This window comes from Protopterus annectens, chromosome 6.part1 (assembly GCF_019279795.1).
Source record: "Protopterus annectens isolate FY-2018-M chromosome 6.part1, PAN1.0, whole genome shotgun sequence".
NCBI lineage: Eukaryota > Metazoa > Chordata > Ceratodontiformes > Protopteridae > Protopterus > Protopterus annectens.
In genome coordinates this window covers 406,743,198-406,769,631 of record NC_056738.1, presented here as the reverse complement: position 1 = coordinate 406,769,631, position 26,434 = coordinate 406,743,198, and the positions used below count along the sequence as shown (strand labels likewise).

The 26,434-nt window shown below is 39.1% G+C and overlaps 1 protein-coding gene across 1 annotated transcript in view; it reads right to left on the bottom strand.

Annotated features, from left to right (window-relative positions):
• Window positions 1-24,637, bottom strand: part of SF3B2 (splicing factor 3b subunit 2) — a gene marked incomplete in the record, with an annotated part of 1,007,319 nt that extends 982,682 nt beyond the window's left edge. Inside the window, 1 exon segment of the mRNA XM_044075829.1 lies at window positions 24,398-24,637. Coding sequence (XP_043931764.1) covers window positions 24,398-24,515 — 118 coding nt within the window.
• Window positions 24,638-26,434: the final 1,797 nt, after the last annotated feature.

Genomic DNA, 26,434 nt, shown 5'->3' with positions numbered 1-26,434 from the left:
AGCTACATTTGCTTGCTTAGAGTGTAATTTCAACTTGTAATTTTTGTTTAAGCCACTTGAAGGTGCTATAAGTATGCCATATAGTTATTTATGCAAGATTACACATTGATTTGGTTTTAAACTACATTGGTTTTAAACTATACAATTTTTAAATGTTTTTAAATGTTCTTAAATGTTTTTAGACTTTTAAAGGATTACTTGTATATTGAAGTGTGAATTCAATGCCTTTTAGGTGATTTTAATATGACATTTCTATTCATTATAGTACAGTGATGCTTATTGCGTTTTTCATTGGTGGTTTCTTTGATTAAGTAGTTAGTTAGGGTATATAAGGGAAGGGTTAGTTTAAAGTCTGCATTTGATGATGTCTAATCTGGATAAAAACGCTGTGGAGTGTAATTGCATTTGAATTCTTCAATAAGCCAGCTTTTGGTCAGCAACAGAGCTTATTATTTTCCTTGTTCTGTGGTACCTTTTTTTTTTTTAAATTTCGGAGTCTGTGTGTTTTGGTACCAGTTCCAGTACTGTTTTTGGTAACTAAATCAGGAAAACTACAGGCAGTAAACACACGCATCCTCTAAAACAGACTGAACCGGAAGAATGGGCATGGTTCTGAAATATTCTTCTATAACTTCTCCTATTATTTTCTGAGGGACTGGGAAACTCTGTGCTCTCCCACTGAAAACACTGGCACATTCTAGCAGTAGTTTTAAGAGAAGCCCCACAAGGTGCAGACACTGAGCTCTCCTCAGAGTCCAAATCAGAAGGGAAAAAACTGCATCTGTCCCTGCATCTTCCTGTTCAGATTTAGAATTCTGAATCTCTTCAGGAAAAGAATCATCCCTCTTTCTTTTACCAGAAACTACTTCAGAAGGATGAACAGCCTGAATTAAACCCTGAGCCAGACCCAATAAACTACACATATCAAAAGCTTTTTTTTTTTTTTTTGGAGGAGTAGATAACATGCTTGGTTTTCCATCCCTTTTTGACAGGAAAAATGGGGCCAACCATGTCATTAACGGCAGCAGCTGTTTCCCCAGGGACTGACAACAGGAAGACCTTCCCCGTTCCCTCTCTCAAGGCTGACGAAAGTAACTTTCCTTTACCACCTAAGGGGACTCCAACAACCGCAGAGGATGTGGCTAACACTCAGATCCACCGTGCCTAAAGGTGTTACACCAGAGGAATCTGGGGCAAAACAAGTGTGGTCTGAGGTACAACAAATAGCCAGGGCAGAGTCACCCACCGGCAGCTGAAGTAAACTGCTAGTCACCTCTGGTGATAAAGACTGTTTGCTTAACATTTTCTTAGTCTGTTCCACAGTGAAGCTGAAAATGGTGCCACTTTCCTTGGGAAGACAAACAATTGCCAGTAAACACTAGTCGACAAAAGTTACTTTGACAGAAAACACACAGGAGAAACACTATGCCAGCCCCTCAAAAGAAAATACACAGTTTCACTACAGGAAAAAAAGTGCTCCATTTAAAAGTTACAGTCTCGAGACAGTCTGTTAACACCACACTCCTAGCTTTAAAATAACTTTCCTGAAGAGGAAAGGTAATAAAGCATCAACAAAACTAAAGGACAACAGGATTCTATTATTAAATGCTCAAATTCTCTTTTCTTTTTCTCTGTATTTACAGTCCCTGCTATGAACAAACAATGCATTTATAACATTTTAAATCAATTGTTTCTCTCCACTAAAACAGTACCTTATTGTACTGTGGTGGTTTCACTTTCAAATAACTTGTATCCCACTCGGGAAAAGCTTGCTTCAGTCTCCAATTCATTGACTTCATCAAGGCCAATGACTACAGGTAGTTTTCTGGCCAATTCCCTCCTCAAACAGACATCACCACGACCGTCCTAAAAAACCATGCTGTGATGCCACAGCACCCCAGTTCTTCCCCTACCCATACAGAAAGTAAAGGCTAGAATAAGGAAACAGTATACGAGTCAAGACTCTTGCTGTGAGCTGTCAATCACAAGTAACAGCTCAAATTACCCTTGGCACTTTGACAGCTAGGGAAGTTAGGTGTTAAGGGGGATGAGAGAGGAATCAAAGTAGTATAATTCAGGCTTCACAAAAGACTGCAATTTAGCCACTCTAAAAAAGCAACAGCAGTAAAAAGCACTTTGAAAGTCTGTTACGGTGCCGAGTTGCCAGCCCGACGCCCAACCTTCAAAGAAGGCATACCCATTCATGCACGCACCTACCTGCATGTCCGTCACTCAACCGTGGGGAGGACACGCAGACTCCACACAAAAGGCACTCCAGCAGAGAATTGAATGGGAGAACCTCTTGCTGTGAGGCGACAACACTAACAGTCAAAATACCCAAGTACGGATATCTCGAATTTCTGCTTCCAGTGGTACGGAATGTGGATGTTTGGGTTTAATTTTGGTAAGTTTGTGTATGTATGTTGGTTAGGGGCTTAGTGTGTGTTTGAGGGACTCAAGATGTGTGTGTCAGAGTTTTGTTGGTGTTACTGTTTGTGCGATCTTGGAGTTAGACTATATAAGTAGGGGGGTGTGGGGGACTTGTATATGTAGTTTACATTACTTTGATTGTGGTGGGGGGGGTTTGTGTAGGTGTGTGTGCTGTACATGTGTAGCTTGAGTACGGGATTTTGAATTTCACGGTTGTGTTTTCAAGTATGTGAGTTGTGGTTTGGTTTTCGGCTTTGTGGTTTCGAATACTGAAATATGAGATTTCAGTATTTCAAAATTACAAAAGTGGACCCATATATACATTATAAAAAAAAACAAACAAAAAAAAAAAAACAACACACACACACACACACACGTACATGGGTCTACTTTGAAACATCCGAGACCAGAACATCTAAAACCCATAACATCGAATTTCATATCTAAAACTACAAATCACAAATAACATCCCCTCTGCATATAACGACATCAAAACTACCAAACAAGTTTTACTATGTTTCGGTAGGGGGGCAAGCCCCCCTGCCCCCCCCCGTAAATTAAATATACCAACTCCAACATCACGCTACAGTGGGAAAAAGTTAATTTCCTAACCCCAATGTGTCAAACCCCCCCACCGCAGAAACATAGTGAAAAGTATGTTTGTCGTCATTACATATGTGGAAGGGATGTTATTTTCATGTGATTTGTACCGTTAGCTGTTGGCTTTTCCCCACTACAGAGAACATATATGCCCAGATATACAGAAACATAGTCTGATCGATCTTTGAAAACCCACCAAGAGGAGTGCTCTTCGGACTTCACAGATGGCTGCACACTGAGTAATAGCTCAACTGTAGCTCTCCCAGTGTGAAAACAGAAACTCAGCAGAGACCGAGCAAGATGCAGAGGACAGGCAGAAATGGAAACAGATGATCCGCTGTGGCGTCCCCTAATGGGAGCAGCCGAAAGAAGCAGCAGAGAAGGCCAGTAGACTTGCATTTATGACTAGTAAGTGTACTGCCTTGATGCCAAGAAAAAATATAGAGAAGACCTGGAAAACATCAGCTACAAAAAGTGAGGGAGAAACCCTGACTTGGGACAGTTATGCTGCTGTTCAGCAAACAGCAAGCAATCTTCAGACTTTGATTCCAGTAACCTACAGGAAGATGTAAGGCAATTGCACACAGACCTGGTTAAAATAAACAAAACACTGATGGAGTATGTCAACACAAACAACAAATGGCTGGAAAAAAGGAAGAAGTTTTTAACAGATATGCAGAGGAGGTGATAAAGGTGCAAAACTCTGAATACAAAATGAAGAAAAGGCTGGCTGAAAACATGACTGCGTAGGAAGAGATGTTTAAATTCTAATTTTTTTTTTTTTTTTTTTTTTTTTGAGAGGATAGAGCACTTAAGGAAAACTTGAGATTTTCAGCTATAAAGCAGAGAAGCTGGAAGAAACAGACTGCATTAAATTTTATGAAAGCACAAATAAGCAACTGGACTGGAGCAGGAGTTGTTAATTGAAAGGGTACAACATCATAGGTATGCTCCAAATCTGGCTATGAGAAAGCAACCTAGACCTTTAACAATAAAGATGCAATCCTACCAGCAGGAGGAGTTGATTCTGACAAAACTGTGGCAGAAGGACAAAGTACTAAAAGTGAGAAACAGCAGTGTATTTCTGGAGCACGATTACTCATTGTACACCAGGCAGAAGAGAAGCAAAATTACTCCACTATTCAAGGAATGTTGATATGCAGGTGCGAGATTCAAACTTTTGTACCATCTGTCTTCAAGGTATTCTTCCCTGGAGGGACAAAAACTTTTTTGATGAAATACATGCTAAGGAATAAATACAAAAAAGTTTGTCCAACGAAATGTAAGCTGTGAAACAAAAGGAGATTATGCTTCTCGTTCTTCTAGTAATAAAGACCACAGAGAGACTAGCCTGTGAAACCTTAGCCAATGTTTCAACAGAAAATGTCAAAGAGAAGGAAGGGAGCACAACAGTTAACTAGAAAAATGGTGTGTATGTAGGAAATGAAGCAGATACAGGATATGGGAGATGGTGATGAAAAGGAACTTAATGTGGGTTTACAATGCAATAATTATATTTAAAAACTATGACAGAAAAAAATGTGGAAATGCTGGACTTTATCTACAGGAAATGCTGGACTTTATCTACAGGAAATGCCCTACTTCATGTCATTAATGTTCAGAAAAGTGCTTTGGGGAGGAAAACAGTTAACTGCAAGTAAAGATATTTTTCTTGTAGTACTATTCTTGAGGGGTGTGGTTTTCCTTGCATACTATAAAGTTTTCTCCGTAATTTTTGTGCAACAGGGATTGTAAACAGGTGCTGTTTAATTTTTCTTTTCTCCATTCTTTGTGCTCAGTTTTAAGAAATGTAGGCACTGCAATGTAAAAAAAAAAGCATGACAAGAGAAAACCTGTGTGCCTTTTCTCATTCTTCTATAGGGGAATAACTGGATTAAGGACCTTGAAAGTGATTGGCTGAGGGGAAAAAAAAAAGAGAGAAATTGGCTAGCTGTCTGAAAGCATTCAGGGGTTTTCCTAGCTGAGAGAGCTATAAAGTCAAGACAAAACCAATTGGCACTTAGTAGAATTAGAGGCTTCACAATGCATAACCTTTCTTTTAGGCTAACTCAAGTCTGGTGCGGCTGTCAATTTTGGGACTTTCTTCCTATCAGGAGGATAAAACTTCAACATCTGAAGAGGTGTATAGTTCCGTTAGTATTATGTTAACAGGTTTTAAGGTGATACTGGGGCTATGTGTTTTGTTTTATTGAAAGCCCTCTGGAAAAAAAATGTTTTGTAGCTTGTGACATAGGTTCAAATGGATAAGACAAGAAAGTTCAACCTGCCAAACAGTGTATGCATGTAACACAAAAGCTAGAACTAGGCATTTAACAAAAAAGGTGTTGCATATAAAAGGTGGGAATAACTTTTTTTAATGCAATGATGCTTTCTGTAATCTCTTTAAATGTCAACAGTCTCACAATAAATACAAAAAAAAAGTGTTCTCTCCTATCTAATGTATTTGGACATCTTGGGGCAATGTAGCAATTGCCTCGTGTACACAGACAACCCTCTCCTCCTACCACACAACACTACAACCTGTGAGAGAGATGCAATTATCTAGCCAAACTGGAGATAAAGCTCTCTCCAACAAAGACTGAACTTGACAGTCAAGAGGAGAAAGTAAACACTTGCATCACATCACGCTCATCATATAGTCCCACTAAACCTAAACGACCAAAATCCACAAAGAAACGCAAAAACATTCATGGAGGCTCTCAATAATAATCTGCTCAAGCAACAGAGACCTCCAAAGTAGAAATGCAAGCAACCTCCCACCACCAACACACCCCAAATGACACATAGCCCACATACTCAGTGTGCCACTCAACCACAGCCCATAAGGCAAAACAATGTACCCAACACACTAGTCATAGGTGACTCTATAGTAAGGCACATTGATGTCCCACTCACCAGGCTAAACAAGGAGAAGTTCACTGTCTGCTGCCTGTCGAGTGCCAGGATCCGCCACATAACCCACACACTGAGGTCACTCCACAACAAGTACAAATACGACTGATTGTCCATGTTGGTGTGAATGACCTGAGACGTACCTCCCTGGACTACATGAAAAGAGAGACATGGAAGATCTCTAAAATCTTGTAGCCCAGGCAGGAATGACCCTAGTGCTGAGCAGCATCAGCATCCTGCCATCGCCCCGAATGGATACCGCAGTACAAGGACAAAATGATTGACTTCAACAATTGGCTAAGCTTCTGGTGTCATTCTAAGTGGATACAGTATCTGTCTGCCTGGGACGACATGGTCAGCAGACCACAATGCTTTGCCAGAGATGGCCTGCACCTGTCACCCCTGGGATTCTGGATACTGGCAAAGGCTCTTGCCACCCCTATAGTGCCTTTTTTAGGCAAGGTTCACATAACAAATTCACCACCCAAAAGGCAAGGTTCACATGACAAATTCACCACCATAACAGGAACAGGCAAGCAAAAACTGAGGGTAATGCTACTCAATGCTAGAAGTCTAAATCTCAAAATGCACTCACTCGAGGCACTCCTTAAAATGGAGAACATCGATGTCTGTGCAGTGACTAAGACCTGGTTCAAGTATCCGGAGAGCACCCCTGCATTACCAGGCTGTAACTCATACGACACTTTTCGGCCATCTAACCTGGACCGGAACACCAAAGGCGGAGGTGTGTCCATATTCATTAAGGATATCCACACGTCCAATCTAGCTGCTCAGCATAATGCAGCCGAGGTTATCCAAGTGCAACTAACTCTGGGCAAAACTGAAATCCAAACTGTAGCTTGCTGCAGATCCCCCACCATGCCCCAGGATTCCCACTCCTCTTTTCTTGATATACTGGAAAATATTAGGGTTCAACCAAACACCCCAATATTGGGCGATTTCAACTACCCCACCATTAACTGGGAAAACTAATCATGTACCATCTCCTTCGTTCACTGCTTTCTGGAATTCACACATTCCAATGCCCTGGATCAACTTATCCACACCCCCACCAGGGGCAACAATATCCTAGACCTAGTCATTACCAACATGAGCGACTGGTGTTCCACACCTGAAGTGAACTCCTCGCTGGTCAGATCCGACCATAAGCTAATCACCCTAGATATCCACATCCTGCCCCCACCCCCCATTAAAGAAACCATGGTAAAAAAAATTTCTCCAAAGCCAACTTCATGCTTCTTAAGACAGAAGTGGCGAACTTCATGACACCCATGCAGATGGACAATACAGTTACGACTGCTGAATCCTACACAAATGCACTCTATAAGCACTTACACGAGTGCATGGATCGTGCTATCCCAAACAGAACCAAGATGCTATCCTCCAAAAAAAAAAAAAGGAAGCCAATCTGACGGTCCCCTGCCATAAACAAACTCTACAACAGAAGGAAGAAACTGTTGCAAAAGAGAGTAAAATCCCATGGAGTGGAGGAGCTCCCTGGTCAGCCTCAGCAAGAAGCCGAGATCCCTTATAAGATCATTCAAAGCTAGCTATAAAAACAAGATTGCCACAGATTCTAAGGACAACCACAAAGCATTCTATAGCTATGTCAAGAATCTCAATAGCAACACCCAGGTCTGCTTCGAGTTACAGCACAGCACAATGGCACAAAAATTACAGAACCAACTGATCAGAGCTAACTTTACTTCCCCCCTCTAATCCCCTAAAGGGCCCATATCTATACAGGAAGAATGCAGAGTCCCTGTAATCACAACTTCACAGGTAAAAGCAGCACTCTCTAAAGCCAAAAAAACACAGCATCCATGGGAATGGACAACATCCCAGACTGCGTTTTACACGAACTTCAGAATGAACTGGCTCCCCACCTAAGCACCATGTTCAATCATAGCCTCACGTCAGGCTTTGTGCCCACTAAATGGCGCACAGCAACAGTTATCCCACTCCACAAAGGGAGAGCCACCACTGATCATGGGAACTAATCGCCCTATTAGCCTGACGAGCCTGGTCTGCAAGGCATGGAACGTATCATCATGGAATTCATAATTGGTAGCCTCCAAACTCTGGACCCCACCCAGTTCAGGTTTGTGAAAGGCAGATCTTGCCTCCTGAACCTGGTCGACTTCTTTGAGGCAATCACCAAAGCTGTAAACATGGGTAAGGTGATTCACACAGCCTATCTTGACCTCGCCAAGGCTTTCGACACCACCCCCCATTCTGGAATTATAGCCAAACTCACTAAATTAGGTATAAATCCCTATGACACAAGATGGGCTGTCAACTGGCTCACTGAAAACACCCACACTGTAAAAGTTGCAGACTCCAAATCTCTGACTTCAAACCAGTGACAAGTACAGTACCACAGGGTTCAGTCCTGGGACCTCTCCTGTTTTGGTATCTACTTCTCTGAAGTACAGGTCAACACAGAAGGCCTCTGGCTAAGTAAGTTTGCAGATGACTACAAACTAGGAGCTATAGTAGAGTCCCAAATGATGTGGACATCCTACAGAAAGGCCTCACTGAGACAGATGCCTGGTGTCACAGCCATGGGCTCAAGCTCAATGCCAATAAGTGCATTGTTTTCCCCTTTGGTAAAAACTCTGTACCCATGAACTACCACATAGGCGGCAGTTTTCTTAACACCGAATGCGTGATGAGACCTTGGGACCCAGATGGACAGTAGTCTCTCCTTTGATAATCACACTGCCACAGTAGTCAGGGAATCCTTCTACATGGAACACCTCATCACAAAAGGGTTCTCATCCAGAAAAAAAAAGGGTCATTGTTCCCCTCTACTCGACACTCATTATAGAGTACAACGCCCCTTTTGGAATGTACCTCACAAGACATCTGCAGCAGCTGGAAAGGCCACAGAAGTATCTCACAAAGAGAATTACTTGCCTCAATCAGATGCCCTACACTGATAGTCTCAAAAAACACCAGCTTTACTCTGTAGCATATCATCTACTCTAAGGTGATCTCTGCCTAACGTATAAAGCTATCACCTATGTCAAACCCAGAGCTGTTGGACATGCTACACCTAAAGAAATCCCAATCCTTCTGGGATACATGCTCTAGGGACCTAACCCTTGTCACCACAATAAACAGGACTTGATGGAGGGATAGATTCTTGCCCCAGAGACTTCCCATACTCTGGAACAACCTACCCATCTATGTCAAGCAAAGTTCCTCATTAACACTCTTCAAGAAAAATCTTGATGAGTGGATGGAAAATAGGAAACACACCCCAGGGATCACTTCTGTGGCTCTGCTCGACAGGGGCACAGGAAATTAACATTCCTGGGTGGGTGTAAGCCAGGGAACTTTGTTGGCTAGGCTTACTTAGGCTGTTGGGCCGATAGCCTAGTACCTACCTACGAGTAGTAAACTATATTAAAAAAATATATAGAGTGCAGACAGCTATGTTACAGGAAAGACACACTTAGAACTGAACATGTGATCTGATAAAGGAATGTTTTCAGAATATTCACCTGAATACCTGGAACAAAAATAAAAAGTAAGAGAGAAAAAAAAATATAGAGGAGGAGATAACAGTGGCAGATTTGTAGTGCCAAGGGGCTAATTACATTGGCATGTATTTATATTCCACCTACAACTGCTATAATGGAGCTTAAGAAAAATTCTGGGAGAAATAATTGGTTTTTAGCAAGGAATGTTACTTACAGATGGGGACTGGAATGTAATTTGCAGCAGTGAAGATGCGTCTGGGGGGGCCCAGAAGGGAAAGTACAACAAAGGAGGGTAGATTTTAAGAAAATTATGAAAACATTTGACACTGAAGATGCAAATTCAATAATAGGGGTTCAGACTGAATTTACATATTTTCCCCACGATATAAAAACCGGGCTAGACTCGACAGAATTTACATTTCACAAGAACATGTACATTTTAATTGAATTTCTTGATAAGCACCCAATAACTATTTCAGATCATGCGCCAATAATAACCAAAATAAAGACACAGGGTAACGAAAGAAAAAAAAATGAGACATTGGCGCTTTCCCACCCATCTGTTGTAAAGAGAGGAATTTAAGGAATGGTAGAGGAGACTACTCAGGAGTTATTAGAGGGGATAGAAATTCTCTGAAAATATAGCTAGGAATGGGATAAAATTAAGGTGGAGTTTAAAAATAGGGTGGAAATGAAAAAAAGGGAGATGTGGTTAAGTAACAAGAATTATTTGGAGGGACTGACAAAAATGTTAAAAGTAATTCAGAATAGGGGGAATCTCACACAACATGAAGAGGATCAACTGCAGAATGCCAAGCAGAAAATAAAAAAAGATTACCTCGATAACATGCCTGAGTTTAGAAAGACTGCCGTTAAGCAATTGCTTTTTGAAAATAACACTAGAGCACAAAACATGTAGCACGACTCAGGCAACAGAAAATAGAAAGAGCTGAAACCAAGCTTTGGGAGCCTATAACAAGGAAGGTAAAGAGATCCTGTAGCGGTATTAGAAATATTTCAGAAATTCTATTAAATTCTGTATAAAGCAGAGAAATATGGAAATCAAAAGATACAAATATAAAGGTTTATGAAAGAATTAAATATGCCAAGGTTAGAGGTAGATGAGGCTCAATTACTAATGGTTATGATAGGAGGAGAGGAGATAAAAATTGTGATGCATACCCAATCTACAGGAAGGTCCAGAGGAATAGATGGTATTCCTGTGGAAGTTCTGAAGCTAGGAGGGGGAAAAAAAAAATGATATCTGGAAGGTTACGTTTAACAGTATTTTAAGTGGAGGAAGAGGGAAGGAGAAGTACCAACATATCCTGGAAGTGTATATAGATATATATATATATATATATATATATATATATATATATATATATATATATATATATATATATATATATATATATATATATATATATATATATATATATATATATATATATATATATATATATATATATATATATATACATACTTGTGTATGTGTGTGTGTATTATATATATATATAGATATAGATATATATATATATATATATATATATATATATATATATAGTTGGTTAGTAGGATATAGGAGGAATTGGAGGTGAAAATTAAAGTAGGTGGGGTCCTTTCTGATAATTTCTGCTTGAGCAGAGGAACCAGACAGGGGTGTCTACTTTCCCCCTTTATTTGCATTATATTTAGGACCACTGGCAAAGAAAATAAGGGACTCAAATTCAAGGATATAATTGGTATGGTAGTCGAGAAAAGCTGGCTCTATCTGCAGATATTTTATACCAGACAAACCAGAGAAACGTTAAAAGTGTTGTGAACATTTTCAGAGTTTCAAATCTTTTTTTTGTGATACAAAATTAATGAAGCTAAAACAAACAGCAATAGCGGTAAATTATTTACCCATACACAAATTGGTTCAGCAATATCCTCATTTATGGGACATGATAAAATGAAGTACTTAGCAGTTTGGATTAAAAATGATCTGCTGTGGCAGCCATGGATATTTGAGAAGATACTAAACAAAAGATAATACAAAATCTGAGAAAATGGAAACCTTATTATATGGATAGTAAGACACATGCAAAATGTTTTTAGCCCTTCGGTAGCGTTGTTGCCTCACAGTAAAACGCTCTAGCTGAGAACTGAACCGGACAGTGCCTTCTGCGTGGAGACCTGCGTGAATGGGCGTACCTTCGGTGAAGGTTGTGCATCAGGGCTGGTAACTCGGCACGTAAAAATCAACTACCAATCATTAGCGGACCGGCGTTCCGCTGTGGCAACCCCTAACCGGGAAAAGCCGAAAGACACAGTAACTCTTATATACACAGGTCAGGCATATTTTTTATCAAACAGAGAAGTTGTGGATAGCAATTAATAAAGAGCTGAAGGACTTCACCTGGGAGGAAAAGACAGCAAGAATCAAGCAGAATAAGATGATTCTTCCAGCAGAACAGGGCAGAGAGGGATTACCAATTTGAAGGAGTACTTCAGAGCTATACAGTTTAAGGCTCTTATACATAGCACAAAGCAGAAAACTATAATTCAAAGTGGAAAGGGACAATGCTGAAACGGGGAGGGGGGGGCTCAAAAAACGAGAGACTGGGATTTTGGATGCAGGCCTTTATGAAGAATAACAATCATACAGAACATTATATCCATAAAATAGCAGAAAGTATTCCAAGAACTAAGCCAACACAGAAATGGAGAAAGGGAGACTCTGCTGATAGGGATGACTGCAATTAGGGATATAGAAAATAGGCAAGAGGGGTTTGGAATTTATTGGAGAAAACTGACAAAAGAACCAAGGTATTGGGAGCAAATAACTAGAAAGGGAAAGATGACAGAATGGGAAGATGCCAAGAATTTAATTTATATTGCAGGTTAAGAGATTACCTATACTCTTTCATTGCCTTCCCTTTCAAGGATTGATAAAAGAAATACGGGGGTCCTAAACAAAAGGCCAGAACTCACAGCTAAGCTACACAGTTAAGCCAGAGAACTGGACCCCTTTTCGAATACATAATTTGATGGGCAGCATTAACCTTCTGTTAATTCTACCATTGCAAGAGTCCAGGGGAGCTCTCTGTGGTCACCCCTTGTGACACTTTTGATTAACCACAGATCGTGGCTCTGTGGAGTTGGCTGCCAAGTCTTGATAACCTGGCATCCTGCCCTCACCAAAAAAAAAAAAAAAGGAGGTAAAAGAAAGCTGGCTATACGTCTTTTTCTTGGCAAGGAACTTTCAAATATGAAAGGTGTTAAGATGCAAAAACAAGTGAGATGAATTCCTAAAGTAGTATCATGGGACTTGATTCAGACCCATCATGGTGTGCAGTGAGTACGTGGACTAGGAAAGAACTGCCAAATCTTTTAAAATGCGTGGAAGTATGGGGATAACTGTGAAGAAATGAGACATATTTAAGGTGTAGGTTATCCTTTAAGAAATCTTCAGACTAAGGCACAGTCAAATGATAAAGGCTTACTTACAAACTGTTATGCTGATTCACACTTCGTATTACTGGAAGAGAAATCCTACCCTGCAAGGTAGTGGTCTACCACAATGTCAGTTACTTATTGGTACCAGATTAAAACAAAGTATTCCCAACCAGAGCAAACAGGCTGAAACATATTCAGTCCTAACAAGATCATAAAGGGTAAACTGAAAGGAAGGAATGAGACAAGGTAACAATTCTGCCCAGTTTGCATAAAAACTAAAGACATTTAAACATCCAAAGTCATATTCAAACTGGGGTGACAAAGTACCAATTAAAAAAAAGACAACTGTTCAGTTCTTCTTCTGTGACATCTATTTTGAAGAGTCTAGAGAAGTAAAAAATATAGAGTGCCACTGGTATCAGACAAACCAAAACAGTATATGCTGCAGCAAATAAAGTTGTCAATTGCTGAGAGTAGGGTAAAACACTTTAAATTCTTTAATAGTCCACAAACAGTATAGGTAAGTGCTTTCGCAGTTGCTTGCTTCCTCAGACGTTAATACAAAAGACAATTATTCAAGATGCATTTATACATTACTACAGCCAGTTATACCAATTTAGTTAGTTAATGAGGCAAATTCCTTTTCCTAAGAACAGGTTTTAGAGAGACGGCACTGTGGGGCATATGCTTTAAAATCCATTATCCACCTGAGTTCCACACACTGTTTCATTACTCATATCACCTTCTCTTAAATTTTCTAAGATTTTTTGTAGCACTAAGAATTTAAAACGATGGTTGTTCTCCTGCTTCGAAGACATGCTTTGCCAGTGCATTAGTCAGTTTCTTATTACGTATATCATTAAGATGTTCCAGTACCCTTTCCTTCAACATAAGATTAGTTTTTCCAACATAGAAACAGTCACATTGTTCCTCTAGAAACAATCTGCATAGAATGAGAGTTCTATAGGTTACTTAGAAATGGGATGCATCACCATACAAACTGGCCAAATACTAGGGCAGGCTTTGCAAGCTCTACATGCATGAGTTGTGATACAAGATCTTCCTTACGTCTGTTCTGCTTGTAACAAAGTCACTGCTTCAGGTTTTTACAGTTTTTAAAACTCACCCTAGGGGTAGAGTCTATTACCATGCTTAATTTAGGATCTACTAACAAGATGGGCCAGTTTCTTTTCACTACCTCACAAACTCTACTAACCCCTGCTGAATAAGTCAGACACATCCTATTCTTCACCATCATACTAGATGTTATCCCTCTTCCTTCTTCACTGGAAATTTGTTCTGAATAATATGGTCTAGTTTTTGTTCTATCCAGTTTATCAACTTCTTCCATGCCCTTTTTTTATTTCCTCAGCTTTATAACCCCTGTCCGTAAGGTCAGATGCAAGTCCATTCAAAGCTTCCCTTAGGGGTTCTGCATCTGTATGCAGTCTACTACACCTTAGTTCCTGATTCTTAACCACATTCCTAGTAGTATGACTGGGATGCATACTAGTACGATGTAGTATGCAATTTTTCCTACATTCCTTCCTATACTGCTTGGTGGATAGATTACCAAACATGTTTTTGGTAATCAACACATCTAGAAAACTAAATTTCATCTTCAGAATAATGCAGGTAAAGGACAAAAAAACGGTGCTACTCTCCAAGAATTGTACAAATTCTTTCAATTCCAGTAATTCACCATGCCAGATGAAAACATATGATCCATAAAGCGTTTATAGAAGGTGATGTTCTTCTTGAAACTGTCATTGTTAATTATTTCCTTTTCCCAGTTTGCAAGAACCAAATTTGCATGTGTTGGCACATGCTGTGCCCATAGCAACACCTACAATGTGAAGGAAATATTTATGTTCAAAGAGAAAAACATTATTTTCTAGAATCATGTATAACAGAGTGCAGATCATATTTACCTTTGTATTACTATACCTAGTTTCTCGTACAAGAAGTTGCCTCACATTCTCAACCCCTTCTTCATTAGGGATGACCGTGAACAGAGAATTGACACCTAGGGTTACAAAGAAAGCTTTTTTGATTGCTTCCTCATTTCTATGCCTCGCCCAAATGAACAGATGTTCTAAAAACTGCTTACTATCCCTCAACACTGTTTCTATTTTATCCAGAACCCATCGAAGTTGTTTCTCGGCATATATGGACATTGGGTCTGAAGGTTAGGTGTCTAGGATCTGTGTGCACTTTAGGCAAACCATACATCACAGGTATAGTTGGGTGCTCAACAAAGTATGTGTACAATGAATAATCTATTAAATCTGTCATCAGCATATCATACAGGTAGAAATTCAACCCATTTATAATGCCATTCACCTGATAAAATCTTTCCTTAAGTTATCTTCACAAATTAATAAACGCCTCCATTGCTGGTTAATTGTCTGGTATAAAAGTACTTGGGCCCACAGACACGCAATCGAAGATAACTAATTTAGTTTCTAATCTGTCTTCCACTGAACTGACACGAGAACAAATGATAGTGCTAAATAAAGGTCTGTCATTTAAACCTGCTACTAAATAAAGGTCTGTCATTTAAACCTGCTACTAAACTTGATTTAGTGGAAACAATTTTAGAATTAAAAATGTTTGCGAAAAATGTGATGTTAAAAACAGTTTTTATGGAGGAGCATAGTGCTTCCAATGATGGCAATGTTTTTAAGAAAGCCAGTACTTTTATACCAGACAATTCACCAGCAATGGAGGCTTTTATTAATTTATGCGAAGATGACTTAAGGAAAGATTTTAGTGGAGGTAGGAAAGATTTTAGTGGAGGTAGTAAATTGAATTTTTAACTTGTCTTGTAAGGAATATGAGGCCTTAAATTCATTAGTGAGAGACTAGCACTTTATTATCAGACCGGCAAACATAGGCGACATAGTGGTTTTAGATAAACAGATTTATATGGAAAGAATGTATGACATGCTTCATGATAGAAGAGTGTATGCAGTTCTACAGAAATATCAGGTGAATGGCATTATAAATTGGTTGAATTTCTACCTGTATGATATGCTGATGACAGATTTAATAGATTATTCATTGTACACATACTCCTCTGTTGAGCACCCAACTATACCTGTGATATATGGTATGCCTAAAGTGCACAAAGATCCTAGACACAGACCCATAGTATCCGGCAGAGGTTGGCTCACGGAGCCAATGTCCATATATGCAGAGAAACAACTTTGATGGGTTCTGGATAAAATAGAAAAACAGTGTTGAGGGATAATAAGCCATTTTTAGAACATCTGTTCATTTGGGCAAGGCATAATAGTGAGAAAGCGATCAAAAAAAGCTTTTTTTTGTAACCCTAGATGTCAATTCTCCTGTTCACGGCCATTCCCAATGAAGAAGGGGTTGAGAATGAGAGGCAACTTCTTGTACGAGAAACTAGGTATAGTAATACAAAGGTAAATATGATCTGCACTCAGACATTATTCTAGAAAACAATGTTTTTCACTTTGAACATGAACATTTCCTTCACATTGTAGGTGTTGCTATGGGCACAGCATGTGCCAACACATATGCAAATTTGGTTCTTGCAAACTGAGAAAAGGAATTTTTAACAATGACAGTTTCAAGGAGATCACCTTCTATAAACGCTTTATGGATGATATATGTTTTCATCTGGCATGGTCAATTACTGGAATTGAAAGAATTTGTACAGTTCTTGGAGAGTAGCACCGTTTTTTTGTCCTTTACCCTGCATTATTCTGAAGATGAAATTAGTTTTCTAGATGTGTTGATTACCAAAAACATGTTAGGTAATCTCTCCACCAAGCAGTACAGGAAGGAATGTAGGAAAAATAGTATACTACATTGTACTAGTATGCATCCCAGTCATACTACTAGGAATGTGGTTAAGAATCAGGTACTAAGGTGTAGTAGACTGCATACAGATGCAGAACCCCTAAGAGAAGCTTTGAATGGACTTGCATCTGACCTTATGGACAGGAGTTATAAAGCTGAGGAAATAAAAAAGGGCATGGAAGAGGTTGATAGAACAAAAACTAGACCACATTATTCAGAACAAACTTCCACTGAAGAAGGGAGAGGGATAACATCTAGTATGAAGGTGAAGAATAGGATGTGTCTGACTTATTCAGCAGGGGTTAATAGAGTTTGTGAGGTAGTGAAAAGAAAACTGGCCCATCTTGTTAGTAGATCCTAAATTAAGCATGGTAATAGACTCTACCCCTAGGGTGAGTTTTAAAAACTGTAAAAACCTGAAGCAGCGACTTTGTTACAAGCAGAACAGACGTAAGGAACATCTTGTATCACAACGCAGGGGAACTCATGCATGTAGAGCTTGCAAAGCCTGCCCTAGTATTTGGCCAGTTTGTATGGCGATGCATCCTATTTCTAAGGAACCTATAGAACTCTCTATGCAGATTGTTCCACTAGAAACATAGTATATATGGCTAAATGTAAACTATGGGAATGTTTCTATGTTGGAAAAACTAATCTTATGTTGAAGGAAAGGGTACTGGAACATCTTAATGACATACGTAATAAGAAACTGACTAATGCACTGGCAAAGCATGTCTTAGAAGCAGGAGACAACCATAGTTTTAAATCCTTAGTGCTACAAAAAAAATATCTTAGAAAATTTAAGAGAAGGTGATGTGAGTAATGAAACAGAATGTGTGGAACTCAGGTGGATAATTGAGTTAAAAAGCATATGCCCCTCCAGGTTTGAAAAGTGCAGTCTTTTTAAAACCTGTTCTTAGGAAAAGGAATTTGCCTCATAAACTAAACTGGTATCATTGGCTATAGTAATGTATAAATGCATCTTGAATAATTGTCTTTGTATTAAGGTCTGAGGAAGCAGGCAACTGCGAAAGCACTTACCTATACTGTTTGTTTGTGGACTATTAAAGAATTTAGTGTTTTACCCTACACTCAGCAAATTGACAACTGAGTCTAGAGAAGTGCCCAGAAACGATCCAGAGAGACGTTTTAAGACACATTGACAGATGTAACGTCAAGACATGAATCCATCCCCTGAAAAATCAAGGGTGGTAATATACTTCGGTAAGGTTTTTATTGGAACCAAGAATAGACTGAACAGAATATTAAAAAAAGGGATAATTAGCAGAACAAAAAGTCAGATGACTACAAAAAATTGGGAAAGAAAAACTGTTATTTTAAAACTACAAAACAATGGAAATATGTACGGCCACTATATATGTTGCAAAAAAAAAAAAAAAATCAAAAAATTCAGGATATTTGTATTGAAATTTATACACAAGTACTTTTAATCTCAAAGCAGACTTGAGAGTTTCCCCTCAAACTGTAGATACGTTGTTGAGATGTGAAGGGAAGGAGAGAGGAAACTGGGTGCACACTTTCAACTAATGTGTGGAGTTAACTGGATTTAAAGGACTCATCCCAACACATCCTGACAATTGTTGGGAAGAAAAAAAAATAAATACTCAGCAGATGATACAACATAATTGGAGTTTATATTTAAAAGCATGGTCTTAGTATTAGCAAAAAAAAACAACTAAGAACAATGAAACACACATCATACAAAGTGGAAATAGTTAATTAAACCAGTAGTGAATAAAGTACTGATTACAGTAAAGGAAATAATCATTACAAAATGAAATAAATGTAATAACAGATTCATTTCGGAACAAAGATAAAATAATGCTCACACATATGAGTAAACTTAAGTAAATCAATAAGAACTGGAAAGTATACAAATATGCTACCATGTACACACAGAATCATACTGGAGCTTATGTATAGTGCGCACACATGAAAATAAAAACTATTTGCATGTGCTTACCAGGCAAGTTCAACTGAGTGATGCAAGACCCATTTTTTTAGTGAAAGCTCAGAGAGAAAAACTCCTAATACATACTTAGTAAGAGAAAAACATACAAATATTATAGCACTGCATAGTTAGAAAAAAAAGAATACATACATACTGGAGCTTGTTATGTACAATGCATGCAGCAAAATGTTACTGTCGAGTTTTTTCTGTTTTTAAACAAATATCAATTGTGATCATCAACGTGACAAAGAAAAGATTCAAAACAAAGACCATCCAACGAGACCACAGAAAAAAATCCAACTCCACGATCAAGATTTGGTTGATTACTTTAAAAGTCAGCTAGACAGCCTGACAATTCACTGACCAACAGGCAGCAATGTGTGTTGGCAATAAATTTAATAATGTCTTATAAAAGAGGTTAGCTGTACTGCACAAAAGGCTAGCCATCATCAAGTTTAACCCATACGACCATGGCACAAAGGATGTACAAAATGGCATTAGCTACACAGTCCATCTTGTGAGAGGGCAGCAATCTGATCTACTCCAACAGTAATACCATATTCCAAAAGAGGTGCAAGATATGCAGCCCAAAGGACTAGGGACAAATGCTCACTACCAGCCAAGTTCTGCAGGTAGAGGCTACTCAAAATGCAAGTGCGTGCCTGTCTGTATTCACTGGACAGCCTAAAATTCAAAGCTCGTGGAAGCAGAATACCTCATGACACACCTGTTATGTAGGTTCTGAATATGACATATTACAATTCTAGATCTATGCGAACAAGTCCACCTGCAGCAACTAGACCGATGCTCTCAGCATCGAGAAGTACAGCTCACTATATAAAACTTTACCAGCTAGCCAACTTCTCTCCATCCCATAGTACACCACTCCCTTCTCTCCATCCCGTAATACACCACTCCCTTCTGCTGCACTCTAGTTGTAGCCAAAGTTACCACAGAAATAATTTTCTTAAAGACAACCATAAGGTACTAGGAGGGGAGAGACAGGGATGGTTACTTACTACAAATAGAAACAAGTAACCTCTTGCTGTGAGGTGACAATACTGCCTGCTGCGCCACTGTGCCACATTTACACCTCTGTGCCACCTGGACCTTTTCAGACCCAATGTTAAGTATCTTTAACTTTCTATTCATTATTAAAAAAGGTTTGTATGCAGTTTAACCCAAGCAAGAGTTACTTTCATATGGGTGTTTGCTGAATACATAACACCATATCCTTGAATACCAATGGCCAAAATGAGACCTATATTCAGCTGGTGCAGTTCTGTAAAGGTATTTTAAGAACAACCACTCTCTGTAACAGCAGGATACAGACCTTAGCCAATACTTCTGGATGTCCTCCTTTATGAACTCCCTCATAAAAAGTAGAGCCAAATATGTAAACATCACATGTAGTTTGTAATACCTGCAAAAGGAGTTAAGGGAAGACCAAGAGCAGCTGAATACATCTCAGCAATTAGCCGCAGTTCTAAAGTTTACAAAATTAACCAATGCTCTAGCAGAACGAAAAGGCAGACAATGTACTTTCTATAGCAACATTAGGTGCTGTAAGACAGCCATCTGGCTAAAGTTACCTTAAATACTTTTTCACGCTCTCCCTTCCCGCATAACCATCTGGCAATACCAACTAACCAGCTGGAGAAAAATCACCAGATGACACCAAAGAACCTTATTCCTTCTGAAGAAGGCAGCTAAACTAAATCCTTCAGCTGAAAAAAGCTACAACCTTTGAGAACCCCAAGATGCAGCAAAACTATGATACCATTTCTTGCCACCAGGACTTGTGCCACAGAAACGCATTCAAATGAACCAAACACAACCGTCACTCAAGAGAAGTTAAACAGAACACAAATGACGAGTAGTAGTCATGCTAGCCTTTCAGGGTTGTAAATCAAGTGCTGCCCTTCGCTACAAAAACATGTCCAATCAAGCCACAAATTAAAGGTACATCTGACACACACACACACAAAAAAAAGTCAGTGAAAAGCTCTCCCTGTGCTACATTTGTTTTTCCTCTGTTATTTAACAATTTCTTTTTCCATTAACTTAACACCCTAGGGAAGACAATGAACAAATGGAAAACATTGTGCAAACTTGCTGCACGTCAGAATTTACTTAGTACACTAATTGTATAAAATAAATCAGTATATTTACTGATATCTCAGATAAACATGGAAATCTAAAATAATAAAACTAAGGGACACACGCACACTTTCACATACTACACACTGTACACTTTCCTGAATCCAATTCCTGTTCATGCCCATACTATTATCTTGGGACCAAAACAAACAATGCAGACATAATACATACATACATAACACACACACACAAAACACCGACAAACCTAGGATCTTTCTGCTATAATCTGAAATTAACAGAGATCATGATTCCCACATCTTGAACCAAAAAAGAAAAAAGTAAAGTCAGTGGCCCTTTGACACAAAAGAATAAAAGCCCTTACTGCTCCCCTGATGACCAGAGTTTAATTAGTGAAACAGGAGCTGGAACGGCCCTAGGGAAGGATGGGAGTGAGTAGTCTATATTAGCTCATCCATCATGGGGGCAAGGAAAAATAGCCTAGGCTTATCCAGCAGTAGCTTTAAGAAACGGGTGAGCTTTATGCTGCAAAAGTTGTGCATTACTTTGTTAGGACGTTGCTCATGCATGGAAGTGCACATGCACCTTCTGAGGGCAGGAATTATGGAACTGGCAAGGCCACTGCAGGTTATGGACACAGGTCAACAGCTGTAGGATTCTGCACAAACATCCTGTATCTCCTCAACAGCCCAGGATGTGGGTTGCATTAAGCCCAGGGAATGCTAAGTCAGGTCTTGTATACCTGGGCTAATAAGGACAGGAGCTGTCAGCAACTGACCACCTATGGAGGAGAAGAAGAAGTAATATTAAACTTAACCAAAAAGAAATTGCATTATAGTTCCCTTTGGTGGTAAGGATAAACGACATACTCATGAAAACAGACTGGAATACCATCCTTAATAACCAAATAATGTCAAAGACGTCTAGATCTTTTAGAACTACAGAATCAGAACCATTTGTTACAAGTTTCAAAAAATTGTTTATATGAACATGTGTTTTTCATGAAGAGCAGCATTCTATTGGATACTCAATACTTCAACCTTGGACGAAAATCTAAAGGACACAAATTTATTTAGTTTGTTGACCAGGTAGTGTCAGTCTTGGCCAGAAGCCCGTTTTCAGTGGAGACTCGAGTAGAAAAGCTTCACAGAAGACTACAATAGTATTTACAATTTATATATGCCAGTTACATCAAATGAGATAAATAGACAGTACTACAATTGAAAGGTTGATACTTAGAAACACAATATTATGCATTTGTCAAAGCATTGCCAAAAAAAAAAAAAAAAAAAAAAAAAAAAAAAAGTCTCGTTTCATACGATTAAGACGACTTTTTTTTTTTTTAATCTTCTTCTAAAATGAGTGGTGTAAGAAGGATTCAAAAGTTAGGCGCTATAGAGAAGGTAGTGTAAGGAGGATACAACAGCCAGGCGATATTGAGAAGGATAGTGCAAAGGAAGGATTAGTTGTTTATTGAAGTATCTAGCCAGGGTGAGATCTACCCATCTACCCAGCTCAATCAAATTGCTCTATTTGAATAACTTGACCAGACTCTCTTTAGTTTATTTATTTAAAATGACTGTTTGTTCATAACCTACCTCACTGAACAAACAGCCATCTTATCCTCATCCAGGTGAGCTCGACTTAAGAGGGATGCATACCTTGCATACAAGTACCAAGACAAAATATATTAAATGAGTACATTCACGGTCATGCAAATGATACAGAAGGATTCTGATAATGGATGATGAGATAGTTCTGCCTAATCTGCCTGCAAGGTTGACCCACTCATTTCACTTCCACCTCTATTCCATGTATTCTCTAATAATATAATGATTTCTCCCATCCCAAGTTCAATTTTAGTAGCATGCGCCATTTTTCTATTTACCATCCACCTTCTGAAACTCTATTTTCTTGTACATCTTTTCTGGCAGTTAGTGCAGAGCATTAAGGTTATAAGCTGTTAACAAGCTACTAATTGACTAGGCTTATAATGGTCAGACTGACTGAATACTCCTCAATGAATCTATACACATCTTCAAAAAGTCTCATCCATAACAATCGGAACTTCAGCCCTAGATAATATCCGTCCAGAAGCTGTTCTGTTAAGCATATGTTGTTCTATTACACTTCTGTATTATGTCATTAATAGAACACAGACAGCTGACATTAAACTGCAGGTGCTGCTGCTTTAATTTTATTTCCAGGTACATAAAATAGACTACAAAACCTCTGTCCATCTAACTCGGTTAGCTAAATGCATAAATATAATCCATCTAACTCGGTTAGCTAAATGCATAAATATAAAATGAAAAACATATGACAAATGAATAAAAGTTTGTACAGATGCACACAAATGTCACACTACCTTAGCTCTACCAAGCAATAACCTTAAAAATAAAACACATAGTCCAACTCATATTTTAGCCCATCTGTGCCACAATCAATAGCATTAATACATTTCTAAACAACTTAATGTCATCATTTGATTTTTAGTTTAATGCTTTTTGTGAATCACTGCTGAGACGGCAGAGAACTTCATAAGGAAAAGCATGACAAACCTGGGGGTTCTAAAGCTGAAAAGCCCCTGAAGAGCACCCAATGGAATTGTTAAGATTTGTGTCAGTGCTCTAATCTTTTGAATGTGAAGTGCATGGAAACAGTTCACAAATACATTAAAAGTTACTACAAGTCAGAAAAACATTTTCAGCCAGTACAATACGTTAGTATTTTAATATATGTGTGTTATCACCAATATGACAAAGCCCTTCACAGATAAAACTACTTAACATTTACTACACCCACTCAAACCATATTAGAAAGAAAACAATGTATCCACTGTTTTCAGTACCCATTACAAAAAACAAGTTACCTGAAGACCAGCAAAGTATTAGTTTTTTTTATCAACAAAACTGATGCTTCACACTTCTACCACAGCAAAATAAACTATGATAAAGGCTTGCAAGACTAGCATCTCTGCCCCCACAGCTCTCAACCTTTTAGTGAAAACAATCTGGGTAAAACCTAAAATAATAAAATGGACAAACAGCCAAAAATAGGGATAGATTTTATATAATGCTCTTACAAGTTTAGAAAGTTTCTAGAACAACAAAATGTGTTATGCATTTTCTGATGAATATGAAACAAGTGGGATACTCAAATGTGTGTCATTATTTAATGACTTCAGTCATCACTCATCTGCCAGAAAACCACAAGTTTTATGAGGTACAGACCAAAATACATGGCGAAAATCTGGACAATTTGAAGGTATGCTATCCTAATGGCGTTTATTTCTCTAGAAATTACTGCAAAACGTTAAAAACAAAATTTATATCAACACTAGAAACATACAGTGATTTTTCCCCTCCATACACAACATGTTTTGACTAGAAACCACCCTGCTGCAACAGAAGCAAATAAAACCAGTGCCTATTCTACAACATTCACCAGGAAAACGAATATATTTGAAAGCATGAACAACTTAAATAACATGCTTTAAGACCAGAACTAACAGATTTCCAGAGGCCTGGTTTATGTGACCTAGGCCATAAACTCAGAAGTTAAACCGTTTGTTTACCTTGAGTAGGCGCCCCGATTTCTGCCAGCCTAGTTTGCAACTCCAAAATATTCCATATCCCATACCCAGAAACACCACCACGATCACTTCCAGGTGGTCCTTCACCAGTTAAAACCATTGTGTAGTACTACAGACTTCACTTAACCAGAATTCATACCAACATATAAATCCGCAGAAGCACGCGTACTCATAGAACTCTAAGATTTCTGTTCCTTATGGGTTGCCATACTACGTAAGGCAAACAGGCGGAAGTTATTCTTGCGACTGACGTAGGCACAATACTGCTGCACTGTTCTAATTTTAATTCGCGGTTTAGCCCTGTTCTTGTTAATACGTCCAAAACCTAAAGACTAGGCTGGCTGAAATCGGGTCGCCAATTCAAGGCTGCTGTCATGTTTTAATAAATAATTACGGTATCTACAAGTATTGGTGCTCCCTATTTCATAAAATGTATTTTAGCTCTCAAGCTCTTATTATATGAGTGTCTCGCGTTGGTATTGGTAATATTTTAGAAGTGACCGGGCCTGACTGGTGAGCGCTGTGGTATTCTACATTGTACTAAGTCCAGTTAAACAAAATACAGTTTTCGGTTAAAAAGACGTTTTCTTGCGTTTTGTCCTTTCTTGATGCGCTGCACATGCTGTGGCCAGCAGGTGCTGTTTAGGTTAACGTGCAAGTGTAGCACAACTGACTGTAGATGCGTTGACTTGTTCAAAACTGGAGAAATTTACTACTTGCTGTAGGGCTGCTGTCTGTTAATGGATTGCTAATAGTGGAGCTGAAGTATTTTACATAACACTTGTTTTCTGGGAAAGTCCGACTGGGACGTAGCCCATTTTCAGTGGAAGCCCAAGGAAAAAAAGGTCCACAGACGTTTGTCAACAGGGCGATATCGAAGTGTATTAGGCACCAGTTTAGTTCGCGCATGAATGGGCGTGGCCTGTTTGACAAGGCGTCGGGCAGAGTTTCAATATGTAAATACACCATGATTGACACGGAATCTGTGCACTTGTACACAAGGAACTCCATCCTCGTCGAAATTATTACTTTCTTCTTTTTCAGGAGGGGCAAGCCCCCTGGAACCCCCTTGTGGGGGCGCTGCGCCAGCCCCCCCCCCCCCTGAACAAGTGTTGTGCAACGGTGCTGGTACTGCAAACAATTTCAGCCGTTAATAATAGTATCGTTTAGACAAACGGGCATTTTATTTTTATGCCCCTAGTAAAACATTTATTTTTTGGTAGTGGCTGTTTACAATAAAACATTGGGTTGCTTTCGGCACAGATGCTGAATATTAATTACATTGCAATTTGTCAGGTGGGGTTTGGGTGGGGCTTGCTACTGCACATCTGGACATAAAACTAAAATGCCTGTTATACATCGCATTTCAGTCAGTCATTCCAGCAGAGTTCATATAACAAAACTGTTTCTCTAAATCATCATCATTTTCTTTCGGCTGTTCCCGTTAGGGGTCGCCACAGCAGATCACCTGTTTCCATTTCTTCCTGTCCTCTGCATCTTGCTCTGTCACACCAACCACCTGCATGTCCTCTCTCACCACATCCATAAACCTTATCCTAGGCCTTCCTCTTTTCCTGTTACCTGGTAGCTTCATCCTTAGCATCTTTTTCCCAATATACTCAGCATCCCTCTCAGCACATGTCCAAACCAACATAATCGTGCCTCTCTGGCTTTGTCTTCAAACCTTCCAACCTGGGCTGACCCTCTAATATACTTCTTCCTAATCCTGTCCACCCTCGTCACACCCATTGCAAATCTTAACATCTTTAATTCTGCCACATCCAGCTCAAACTCCTGCCTTTTTGTCAATGCCACTGTCTCCAACCCATATGGTCTCACTACCCTCTTGTAGACCTTCCCTTTCACTCTTACAGGTACTCGTCTGTCACAAATCACTCTTGACACTCTTCTCCACCCACTCCATCCTGCCTGTACTCTCTTCTTCACCTCCCTTCCACACTCACCGTTACTCCGAACTACTGACCCCAAGTATTTAAACTCATCCACCTTCGCCACCTC